Genomic DNA, 12,212 nt, shown 5'->3' with positions numbered 1-12,212 from the left:
GATTTTAATTAAATAGCATTATTACTCTAGTGCCCATGCTTTTTGCCCCTTCTGATGTGCTCTGAATTGTTTGAAAAGGATTGTGAGGGTTGTTTTAGTGCGTATCCCCCAGGATGGCAGGGGCTGCTGGGATCTGGTCGTGTTCTCTCGCTTGGTCTCATAAGCATTACTTTGAGAAAATTAGGAGAGCTATGCTTTGGTATTTTTCTGTATGTATCTGACACTTCAATAAACTTTATCAAAACCAACCACCACTTTTGTGCATTTATATGTTAACACGTACACAGAACTCTGTTTCCTGTTTATTCAGCAAAGCAGTATTTTGGTTTTCTCTTGGCTTTTACTGTTTTTCATTTAAAAATACACTGTTGTGTTTCTGTTCCTAGTCAGCATTTTTGCTTATCTTGCTTAAATATTGGCTGTTAAGTTAGCTGTCTTCGATTCCTTTTCTGTGTGCACTTAGCCCCATGCCAGTCTATTTTGAATCTTTTGTCTTTCCCCACGTCTGTCTTCTTTGAATTAGTCATAACATGTAGTTTATGTTAGAGACTATTTAGTCATTTTAAAGTAGTTTATTTTGCTGTTAGTAGTTTTAAAAGAAGGTGAGCTTATTTTTAATATACTTTTATGACAATCTGCCCTAAATTCTGGTCCTTACTTATAAAGCTATAAATTGTGGCTAGACTTCCACTGATTTTCCATCCTTTCTAAGACAGTGACGCCTGAAAGAGCAAATTCTTTTTCTACTAAGGTGTAAAACAATTATAAGATCTTTTTTAAAGGTGAGTCCACAAGCTTCCATTGTTTTCCTGATGAGAACATTACATTTAATCAGTTGACCTGAAAACCTTATTTTACTTCCTGTTTATGTAACTATGTATTCTTTTTGACAGCATGATTCTGGAACAGAGTGCACACCGGGAGAATCTAAGAATTTAGGACAAAAAGAAAATGGGAATTACATCATGTATGCAAGAGCAACATCTGGGGACAAACTTAACAACAATAAGTTCTCACTCTGTAGTATTAGGAACATAAGCCAAGTTCTTGAGAAGAAGAGAAACAACTGTTTTGTTGGTATGTGTATTTTCCCAACATTTTATTACGTACATTTTCAAATATTCAGATAACTTGAAAGAATTCTGTAGTGGCTACTGACATAACTACCACCTGCGTTTTGCTGTTGTTAATACTTCGCTGTATTTCCTTTCTCTTATTTCTTAGTCTTGCCATCTCTCAATTCATGTTTTATTGCAATTTAAACTTAGTTGTAGCCATGAGTATACGTCACACCTAAACATTTTAGTCTACAAATAGTTAACTAGAGTTCAAAATTGTTTATAGTTCTTTTTCTGTTTTCTACATAAGTAAAATGCACAAATTTTAAGTGCATCATTTGATGAGTTTTGACAGATGCATTTACCTGTGTAAACTAAGTACCTATCAAGATGCAGGACATTTCTGTCACCGCAGAACTGTCTTTTAGTCTCCTTCCCAATCAAGCTCTGTCCCAACACACCCTCAGAGGCAACCACTATCTGATTTATTTCACTAGACTTTGGCTCTGTCTTCATGTAAGTGGAATTAGTTTTGTTCATAATTTGTGCATAAGAGTTTCCCTTTTGTGGAAGGCTGTTTAACTCAGCATACAGCTTTTTGAGATTCATGGTTAGTATTTTACTCCTTTCTGTTGCTGAGTAGCATTACATTGTGTGACTGTATCCCAGTTTTTGCATCTTTCCTGGATTTGGGCTACTGTGAATAAAAATACCTTGGATTTGGGCTACTGTGAATAAAATTACTATGAAATTATTTCTTATTTTAGTGAAATATTTTAGTAAAATTTGCCATTTTAAACTGATTTTAAATGTACAGTTCTGTGACGTTAATTATATGTACGATGTTGAGTGTGAATGTAGTCAGTTACATTCACTATTCATTTCCAAACTGTTTTTCATCATCCTAAACAGAAATTCTGTAACCATTAAGCAGTAATAAGTCTTCCCCTCAGCCCCTGGTAACCTCTAATCCACTTTCTGTCTTTATGAATTAGCCTATTTTGGGTATCTCATGTAAGTGGGGACGTATTATATTTGTTATTTTGTTCCTGGCGTATTTCACTTAGCATAATATTTTCAGGGTTTGTCTGTGTTGTAGCATGTATCAGAGTTTCATTCCTTTTTTATAGCTGAATAACATTCCACTGTATGTACAGACCGGATTTTGTTTTTCCATTTGTCTCTTCTGTCTTCCTTGTGGCATTGAACATACTCTAAATATTTACTTTGTATTAGGATTTTTTGGTGCATGTCCTTGTCCTATTTCACAAGACTATAGGTTTCTTAAGGGCAGACCCTGAGGCCTGTTCATCTTTGAACATTAAGGACACTCAAAGAGGAGGTAAAAATGTCACAGCAGTGGAGAAAGAATTGAGGTAGATTTCCGGATAAGCATGCCATTTTGTTTTTATTTGAAATTTTGTTGAGAAAGTTATAGATTCACATCCAGTTTATAAGAAGTGACGGATTCTCTGTACTCTTCACTCATTTCCCTCCAGGGGTAATGTCTTACAAGACTGCAGTACAGTCTCACGACCAGGGTATCGATACTGAGAAAATCCTCAGATCTGATTCCAATTTCCCTAGTTTTTCTTGTTCTCACTTCTCTCTTTGTGTATTTAGTTCTATATAATTTTATTAATGTGTAGGTTATGTATCCACCATCACAGTCAAGAGTCAGAACAGTACTGTCATTACAAGGATCCCTCATTGTTGAGCTTTTATGACAAGACTTACTTCCCTTCTGTTGTGCCTTCGTCCACCCTACTAACCTGTTCTCCATATGTAAAGTTTCGTCACTTCAGAAAAAGTTATATAAATAAAAGCATACAGTATACAACCTTTTGGAATTGCCTTTTTTCACTCAGCATAATTTCCTGGAGATTCATCTAAATTGTTGCGCTTATCAATAGTTGGTTCTTTTTTATTTCTGAGTAGTATATCTGATGGTATGTATATACTGCAATTTGTTTAACCATCCATTTGAAAGACAGCTGGGCAGTTTCCAGTGTTTGGCTATTATGAATAAAGCAGCTATAAACATTTATGTGCAGGTTTTTTGTATAAAGGTAAGTTTTTGCTTTGAGATAAATGCCCCCAAATCCAACTGATGGACCATATAGCAATTGCTTGTTTTGCTTTGTACAAAACTGCCAAACTGTTTTCCAAGGTGGCTGTACTGTTTTATGTTCTCACCTGCACTGCATAAATGATCCAGTTTTTCTGCATCTTCACTAGCATTTAGTGTTTTCATGATTTTTTATTTTACTATTCTAATGGGCATGTTGTGATATCTTATGGTTTTAATTTGCATTTCTCTGGTGGCTAATGATGCTGAACATCTTTTCATGTGTTTATTGGCCATTTAGAAATTACCTTTGGTGAAATGTCTGTCCATACTTTTTGGTCGTTGCTAATGGGATTTTTTTCCTTTTGAGTATTGAGAGTTCCTTATATGGTCTAGATAGTAGCCTTTTGTCAGATACTGGTTTGCAGATATTTTCTCCCTGTGTGTAGCTTGTCTTTTCATCCTTTCCCAGTTCTTTCTTGGAGCAAAAGTTTAAAATTTTGGTGAGGTCCAGTTAATCAGTTTTTCATTACATTGATTGGCCATATCTTTTGTTTCTGTTTTTTGAGAAGGAGTCTTGTTCTGTTGCACAGGCTGGAGTGCAGTGGTGCAATCTGAGCTCACTGCAACCTCTGCCTCCCAGGTTCAGGTTCAAGTGATTCTCCTGCCTTAGCCTCCCAAGTAGCTGGGACTACAGGTGCCTGCCCAGCTTATTTTTTGTATTTTTAGTAGTGCTAGGGTTTCACTGTGTTAGCCAGGATAATCTTGATTTCCTGACCTCGTGATCCACCTACCTCAGCCTTCCAAAGAGTTCGGATTACAGGTGTGAGCCACTGCGCTGGCCAGCCTTATCTTTTAAAGCCTTCTTTTTCTTGTAAAAGGGCACATTGAAATTACATTGATGTTATTGTTTTTGTTATTGTTGTTACTATCAATGGTGGTTTTTCCAGTGCTTCTTAATGTACAGTTACATTAAGATTCTTCATTTGTAAACTGGGTTTTCACAGTAAACCTTCTGATATAAGTTGATCTTTAAAAATGTACACATTGCTTTGTAGGTATTGCAGGAAAGAAGATTTTTTCTTAAATTATAACAAAATGTGTATCTATTACAATTTTTGCATTTAAACAGTATTTTTAGGCTGGGTGCAGTGGCTCACGCCTGTAGTCCCAGCACTTTGGGGGGCTGAGGCAGGCAGATTGCTTGAGGCCAGGAGTTTGAAACCAACCTGACCAACATAGTGAAACCCTATCTCTACAAAAAATGCAAAAACCAGCCACATGTGGTAGTGTAAGCCTGTAGTCTCAGCTGAGTCATGAAAATCGCTTGAACCCTGGAGGTGGAGGCTGCAGGCACTAGAATCACTTCAACCCCAGAGGTACAGGCTGCAGTGAGCCTAGATTGCGCCACTGCACTTTAGTGTGGGCGACAGAGTGAGACTCTATTTCAAATAAACAAACAAACAAAAATACATATAGTACTTTTACTGTTGTTTAAGCTGTTAGCAAATACCTAACTTGAAGTACTAATTTTATATGAAATAAAATTAATATGTAGTAAATAATGTATCTGACATTTTTCTGACTTCATTTTTTGTTTTCTTCTAAATTATGTCATATGAATTATACAGTTATTACTAGACTTATAAAAATCATTATTATTTACCTGGTATTATGTGTGCAAATGCACACTTCTAGTTTTTTTTTTTTTAAATTTCACTTTAAGTTCCAGGATACAAGTGCAGAACATGTAGGTTTGTTACATGGTGGTTTGCTGTACCCATCAACCTGTCATCTAGGTTTTAAGCCCATGCATTAGCTATTTGTCCTAATGTGCTCCCTCCCCTTGCCTCCACTCCTGGACTGGCCCTGCGTATGTTGTTCCCCTCCCTGTGTCCATGTGTTCTCATTGTTCAACTCCTGCTTTAGAGTGACAGTATATGGTGTTTGGTTTTCTGTTCCTGTGTTAGTTTTCTGAGGATGATGGCTTCCAGCTTCATCCATGTCCTTGCAAAGGACATGATCTCATTTTTCATGGCTGCATAGTATTCCATGGTATATATGTACCACATTTTCTTTATCTAGTCTATCATTGCCAGGCATTTGGGTTGGTTCCATGTGTTTGCTATTGTAAATAGTGCATGCTTCTAGTTTTTGAGAAAAAGATGGTTTAAAGTGAAACAGGGATGAAGCTTCAGTCACCTCGAAGATTTTTGAAAATCGTCGATGTGGTTAAGAATGAACTTTCTGCTTTCACCCAGGCCAGTTCGGTTCTGGAGAGCAGGGGCCTCCATGGCAAAATCCCTGGGGGCCCTGAAATCGGGGTTCAGCTAAGCACCTGTGTGCTCTGAGGGTCTGGGGTCCCAGTCCTGTTGCCAAGTGGCTTTGTCCTGGTTCCTTCCCTCCGGGCTGGTGTGAGTGTGCATGTGTTCATACCAAGATTCTATTTTATATTGCAGATATAAATAAAGGAAGATGACTTACCATAAAGAAATAATTCTCTGAATATAAAGCCAGTGTTTCTAGAACATTTTTGATTTAGAGGGGCCTCATGTTGGGTTCCTGTGTTGAGATGTATGTGTTCCCTATTACTTACTCAATTCTTAATTTAAAGCCTAGACAGTGACTGTTTTCCACATTGATTTGGTGTAGTGGAAAGAAAAGAGCACCAGATTGTAGACCTAGAAAAGCTGAGGTTTAGTCTGTATTTTGCCCATTCTGGGATATATGGTCTCTATCAATTTACAGACTCCCTGGAAGTTAGTTTTCTTTCCTAGAACATTTAAGGCATTTGATTTTTTATCATTCTCTGCAATCGCTGAAGTTCTTTGATTTTATGACCTTACAAAGAGGAGCATTTCTATTCCAATTTTAAATTCCATTGACAAAAATCAAAGAACTTTAGAAGACTGCTGAAGAAATTTTCTAAAATTACTCACTATGCTTAGATGAGATTGTCTAATCTTAATCAACCTAGATCTGACTCAGTACCGTTAGGGTCTGTGACAATACAGAAGATATAAATGATACATGTTTGTACCCTTAAGGAGCTTGGTTTAGCTCAGCAGCAAAACTAATGTACATTAAAAAAAATTACTTAATATATTACAGTCAGCTAAGTAGAATGTGGAACATTTCGTAGACAAATCACCCAACTTCTTTAACAGGTCAATGGTGTAAAAATAAATAAAAATAGAGAAATCGATTACACATTGAAAGACCGTAAGAGAACTGTCAGAAAGCAACCATCAGGGGAGGAGCTGGGGTTAGAAAAATCTTATCTGAAACTTGATTCACAGCAACAAATTGTAAAGGGACAGTTGAGGAGAATTGAACATGATTTGGCTATTAGATGTTATTGAGCGTATTACTAATTTTGTTAGATGTGATCCTGGTTACTATAGTTAGGTTTAAATAAGAAAAACTCTTCATGTCTTAGCAATGCATTCTGAAGTATTTACAGGGACAATAATATGTTAGGTGGGGTTGTTTTAAAATACTCCAGAAAAAAATTGTGAGAGTAAATGAAACAAGAACAGCATATTGTTGGTAGTTGCTAAAGATGAGTGTTTGGTACATGGGAGTTCATTGTATGTATTCTTTTACTGCTTTTATGTATGTTTGAAATTATCTGTTGCAAAAAAGGCTTCATTTATTTTTCTGGTTAATGAAGCACTAACTTGATTTGTATTTGTTTGTATAAATAGTACAGTCAGTAAACCTTAATGTAGCATGGCTTAAATAGCAAGTTACCACTTCCGGAAGGGACCCTCTGTCAAATCCCCTCACTATGCAGATGAAGAAACTGAAGGTCCCAAAAGGGAAATCCCTTGCCCAAGATCTCATTGCTAGTTCGTTACAAAACCCCTGTTAGAATTAAGTCTCGTGATTGCCGGATTCCTAGTTTGCTCCATTTATTCATCAGAGTTTTCCGTTATCCTTTTGTTATGATGCTCAGAAGAATTTGTGAATTTTAAATAAAATTAATGTGTGCATACGATGCTTACCTTGTTTTGTTTATTTTCCTCAGAATCTGGCCAACCTATTTGTGGAAATGGAATGGTAGAACAAGGTGAAGAATGTGATTGTGGTTATAGCGACCAGTGTAAAGATGAATGCTGCTTCGACGCAAATCAAGAGGGGAAAAAATGCAAACTGAAACCTGGGAAGCAGTGCAGGTACCTTGCTACAGTGATACTAATCTTCTTGTAAAGTCACCTGAATGCAGTTAGGACGATTTTAAAGCTGAGATTAAGAGATGCATATGGTTCTGAAACTTTGCTTTCATTTGTTGTTTATTTTCTTTTTCTGAAATAGTATTGGTTAGCCCTTTGTTATTGGCAGATTGAACTGCCTTTTTTTTTTTTCTTTTTTTGAGATAGGGTCTCACTCTCTTGCCCAGGCTGGAGTGAGTGCAGTGGTATGATCTTGGCTCACTCCAACCTCCGCCTCCTGGGCTCAGTTGATCCTTCCGCCTCAGTTTCCCAAGTAGCTGGGACTACTGGCATGTGCTACCACATCACGCTAGTTTTTCTATTTTTTTGTAGAGACATGGTTACACCATTTGCCTAGGCTTGTTTGGACTGCTTTTAGAAGTAATTTGTGTGGTGAGTGTAAAAAAAAGGACATACTAAAAAGAATCCTAAAAAATACATATTCTTTAGTTACTAATTGTGAAAATGTAACTATCTTCCATATTTTTAAAATCTTAACTTTAAATATTTATTTAATGTGCAATCCATATAATTTTGTAACTTGGTGAAATAGAACAATTTCACTTGCCAGATTTACTTTGGTAGCAATGTAAGCAATTGTTTGTACTTTTTTTTTTTTTTGAGACGCAGTGTCGCTGTTGTTACCCAGACTGGAGTGCAATGGCACGATCTGGGCTCACCGCAACCTCCGCCTTCTGGGTTCAAGCAATTCTCCTGCCTCAGCCTCCCAAGTAGCTGGGACTATAGGCGCACACCACCATGCCCAGCTAATTTTTGTATTTTTAGTAGAGACGGGGTTTCACCTTGTTGACCAGGATGGTCTCGATCTCTTGACCTTGTGATCCACCTGCCTCAGCTTCCCAAAGTGCTGGGATTATAGGCGTGAGCCACTGCGCCCGGACTTTTTTTTTTTTTTTTTTGAGATGGAGTTCTCACTGTTGCCCAGGCTGGAGTGCAGTGGCATGATCTCAGCTCACTGCCACCTCTGTCTCCTGGGTTTCAGCATTTCTCCTGCCTCAGCCTCCTGAGTAGCTGGGACTATAGGTGTGTGCTACCATGCCTGGCTAATTTTTTTAATATTTAGTAAAGATGGGGTTTCACTATGTTGGCCAGATTGGCCTCGGACTCCTCACCTCAAGTGATCTGCCCACCTTGGCCTTCCAAATTGCTAGGATTACAGGTGTGAGCCACTGCACTCTGCCAAAACAGCATTTTTTAAATGGCTGGTGAGTGTATCCTAGTTTGATTTTAGTATGAAAATGTGAAAGAAAACGATAAATCAATGAATGTGTGATGTAACTGAAAAAATACTGATAAATTGCCTAATATTAAATCCATTTTCCGTTATAGCCTTTTACTAAAGGCAAATAGGACAAGAATATCAAATGCAGTATGCTTTGACTGTTTAAAAAAAAGACACTCAAACACTTTATTCTTGAATGTTTGGTCTAGTAGCTTCTTATTCCATTTTCAATTGATACATAATGACTGTACATATTTATGAGGGACATGTGATATTCTGGTACATGCATACTCTGTGTAATGATCAAGTGAAGGCAATTAGGATATTTATCTCCTCAGACATTTATCATTTCTTTGTCTCGGGAACATTTCAAATCTATTTTGACATTTACAATTAATTTTTGTTAATTGTAGTCACTTTACTGTGTTATGAAACACTGGAGCCACATTCCTTTTAACTGTATGTTTGTACCCATTAGCCAGTCTCTCTTTCTGCACCTCTCCACCACCCTTCTCATCCTCTTGCAACCACCATTCTACTCTACCTTACTTGGCTCTCACATATGAGTAACAACGTGTGCTATTTGTCTTTCTGTGTCTGGCTTATTTTACTTAACATGGTGACTTCTATTTCCATTCATGTTACTGCACATGACAGTATTTTGCTCTTTTTTGTGACCAAATAGAAACCACCTTGTCTTTATCCATTTGTCTGTTGGTGGACACTTAGACGGACTCTGTGTCTTGGCTATTGCACAGTGTAAACGTGGGGCTGTAGGTATTCCTTTTATATACTGACTTCCTTTTCTTTGACTGTGTAGCAGGCTGGATCACATGTATAGTAGATCTCTTTTTAATTTTTATAGGAACCTATACTAATTTATATTCCCACTAGCAATAAACTAAAGGTTCCTGATCTCCACATCCTTGCCAACATCTTTTTTTTTGGGGTCATTTTAATAATGGTCATTTTAACTGGATATATTTCTCATTTTGGATTTGATTTGTGTTTCCCTGATGATTAGTGATACTGAGAATTTTTTCATCTATTTGTTAGCAATTTATGTCTTCTTTTGAGAAATGTTTATTTAGATCATTTGTCCATTTTTTAATGAGATTATTTAGTTTTTTGCTATTGAGTTATTTGAGTTTCTTGTACATTCTATGTATCAGTCCTTAGTCAGATGAATAATTTGAAAATGTTTTCCCCCATTCAACAGAGTGTCTTCTCGCTCTGTTAATTGTTTCCTTTTCGGTGCAGAAGCTTTTTAGTGTATGTAATCCTGTTTGCCTATTTTTGCTTTTGTTATCTGTGCTTTTGAGGCCTTACTCAAAAATCTTTGCTCAGACCAATGTCCTTACGTGTTTCTTCTGTGTTTTCTTCTAGTAGTTTCATAGCTTCAGGTCTTGCGTTTATATCACATTTTAAAAAATTTTTTGTATGTGATGAGACATAGGAGTCTAATTTCATTTTTCTACAATAGATTTCCAGTTTTCTTATCACCATTTATTGAAGAGTGTCCTTTCCCCATTGAATGTTCACAAATCACCTTCATGAAAAATCAATTGGCTGTAAACATATAGACTTACTTCTGAATTCTCTGTTCTGTTTCATTGGTTTATGTGCCTGTTTTTATATCTGTATTATGCTGTTTTAGTTTATAGCTTTGTAGTATATTTTGAAGTTAGGTAGATTGATGCCTCCAGCTTTGTTCTTTTGGCTATTGGAGTCTTCTGCAGTTTCATATGACTTTCAGGATTGTTTTCTCTCTATCTGTGACAAATGTATTGGTATTTGGATAGGGATTACATTAAATCTGTAGATCGCTTTTGGTAGAATGGCCATTTTCACAGTATTTATTCTTCCAGTCCATGAATATGAAATGTTTTTTTTTTTTTGACTTGTTCGATTTCTTTCATTAGTGTTTTATAGTTTTCCTTGTAGCAATTTAATAAACTCACCTCCTTGAGTTTATTAAACTTACTCTTTTTTGTAGCTATTATAAATGAGATTGATTTCTTTTTCTGCTCTTTTCTTGTATAAAGAAATACAACTGATTTTTGAATGTTAATTTTGTATCTTGCAACTATTCTGAATTCATTTATGAATTCTAAGAGTTTGCAGTGGCACTTTAAGGGTTGCCTATATATTTAAGATTATGTTGTCTGTAAACAGGGACAGTTTGACTTCCTCCTTTCCAATTTGGATGCCCTTTATCTATTTCTCTTGCCTAATTGTTCTGGCTCAGACCATATTGAATATATTACTGTATATTACTATATCGAATAAGAGTGGTGAGAGTGGACATTCTTTTCTTTTTCTAGTCTTTTTTTTCTTATTTATTTTACCTGGTTATCAGGAAGTATTGTTCTTGTTCTTACAGGGAAAACTTTTAGCTTTTCCCATTCAGTATAATATTAGCTGTGGGTTTGTCATATATGACTTGATTGTATTGATGTGTGCTCCTTCTGTACCTTAATTTCTGAGGTTTTTAAAAAAAATCTTAGAAGTCATGTTGAATTTTATCAAATGGCTCAAATGGCTTGTCTGTGTCTATTGAGATGATTACCTGGCTTTTGTCCTTCACTCTGTTGATGTGATGTATCATGTATTTTAGATTGCAGATGTCGAACTTGGCAACTCTATGATAAATCTCATTCGATCCTGGGAATGATCTTTCTAATGTGCTGCTGGATTTTATCTGTTCGTATTTTTGGAGGATTTTTGCATCTATATTCTTCAGGAATATTGGCCTATAGTTTTCTTTTGTTTTGGAAACAGTCTTGTTCTGTTGCCTAGGCTGGAGTGCAGTGGCATGATCTTGGCTTACTGCAACCTCCTCCTCCTGGGTTCAAGCAATTCTCATGTCCCAGCCTCCTGAGTAGCTGGAATTACAGGTGCGCACCACCATGCTCTGCTAATTTTTGTACTTTCAGTAGAGATGGGGTTTCACTGTGTTAGCAAAGCTGCTCTCGAACTCCAGGCTTCAAACCGTCTGCCTGCCTCAGTCCCTCCAAGTGCTGGGATTACAGGTGTGAGCCACCACATCCAGCCTTAGCTTTTTTACTGTTGTGCCTATGACGGGTTTTGGTAGCAAAGTAACACTAGTCTTAGAGAACTTGTTTGGAAGAATTTCCTCCTCTTCAGTTTTCTGAAAGAGTTTGAAAATAATTAGTATTCTTTTTTAAGTGTTTGTTAAATTTCAGCAGTGAAGCCATCAGCTCCTTGGCTTTTCTTTGTTGGGAGACTTTTTTTTTTTTCACTGATTCAATCTCGTTACTTATGATTGGTCTGTCCAGGTTTTCTGTTCTTATTTCAGTATTGGTAGGTTGTATCTGTCCAGGAATTTATTAATTTTCGTTAGGTTTTTCCATTTATTGGCATATGTGGTTTCTTATAATGGTTTCTAACGATTCTTTGTGTTTTTGTGGTATTAGTTATAATGTCTCCTTTTTTGTTTCTGATTTTATTTGGGTGCTTTTTTCTTCTTGTCTAGTTAGTTAATGGTTTGTTGATTTTACAAAAAACCAACTGTTCATTTTGTTGATTCTTTTTAATTTTTTAGTCTCAATTTTGTCTATTTCTGCTCTGCTCTTTATTATTTCTTTCTAATTTTGGGCTTGGTTGGT

At 36.4% G+C, this 12,212-nt stretch overlaps 1 protein-coding gene across 5 annotated transcripts in view; it reads left to right on the top strand.

Annotated features, from left to right (window-relative positions):
• Positions 1 to 12,212, top strand: part of ADAM10 (ADAM metallopeptidase domain 10) — a 155,414-nt gene that overhangs the window by 125,566 nt on the left and 17,636 nt on the right. For all 5 annotated transcript variants that reach the window (XM_078333252.1, XM_035258711.3, XM_078333254.1 and 2 more), the window contains 2 exons: positions 894 to 1,077; positions 7,157 to 7,304. In XM_078333252.1, the coding sequence (XP_078189378.1) occupies positions 894 to 1,077; positions 7,157 to 7,304 (332 nt within the window). The remainder of the gene's footprint in view (positions 1 to 893; positions 1,078 to 7,156; positions 7,305 to 12,212) is intronic.

The sequence above is a fragment of the Callithrix jacchus genome, chromosome 8, assembly GCF_049354715.1.
Source record: "Callithrix jacchus isolate 240 chromosome 8, calJac240_pri, whole genome shotgun sequence".
In the NCBI taxonomy this organism is placed as follows: Eukaryota; Metazoa; Chordata; class Mammalia; order Primates; family Cebidae; genus Callithrix; species Callithrix jacchus.
The sequence above is the reverse complement of the archived record's forward strand: the minus strand, read 5'-3'. Positions and strand labels throughout refer to the sequence as shown.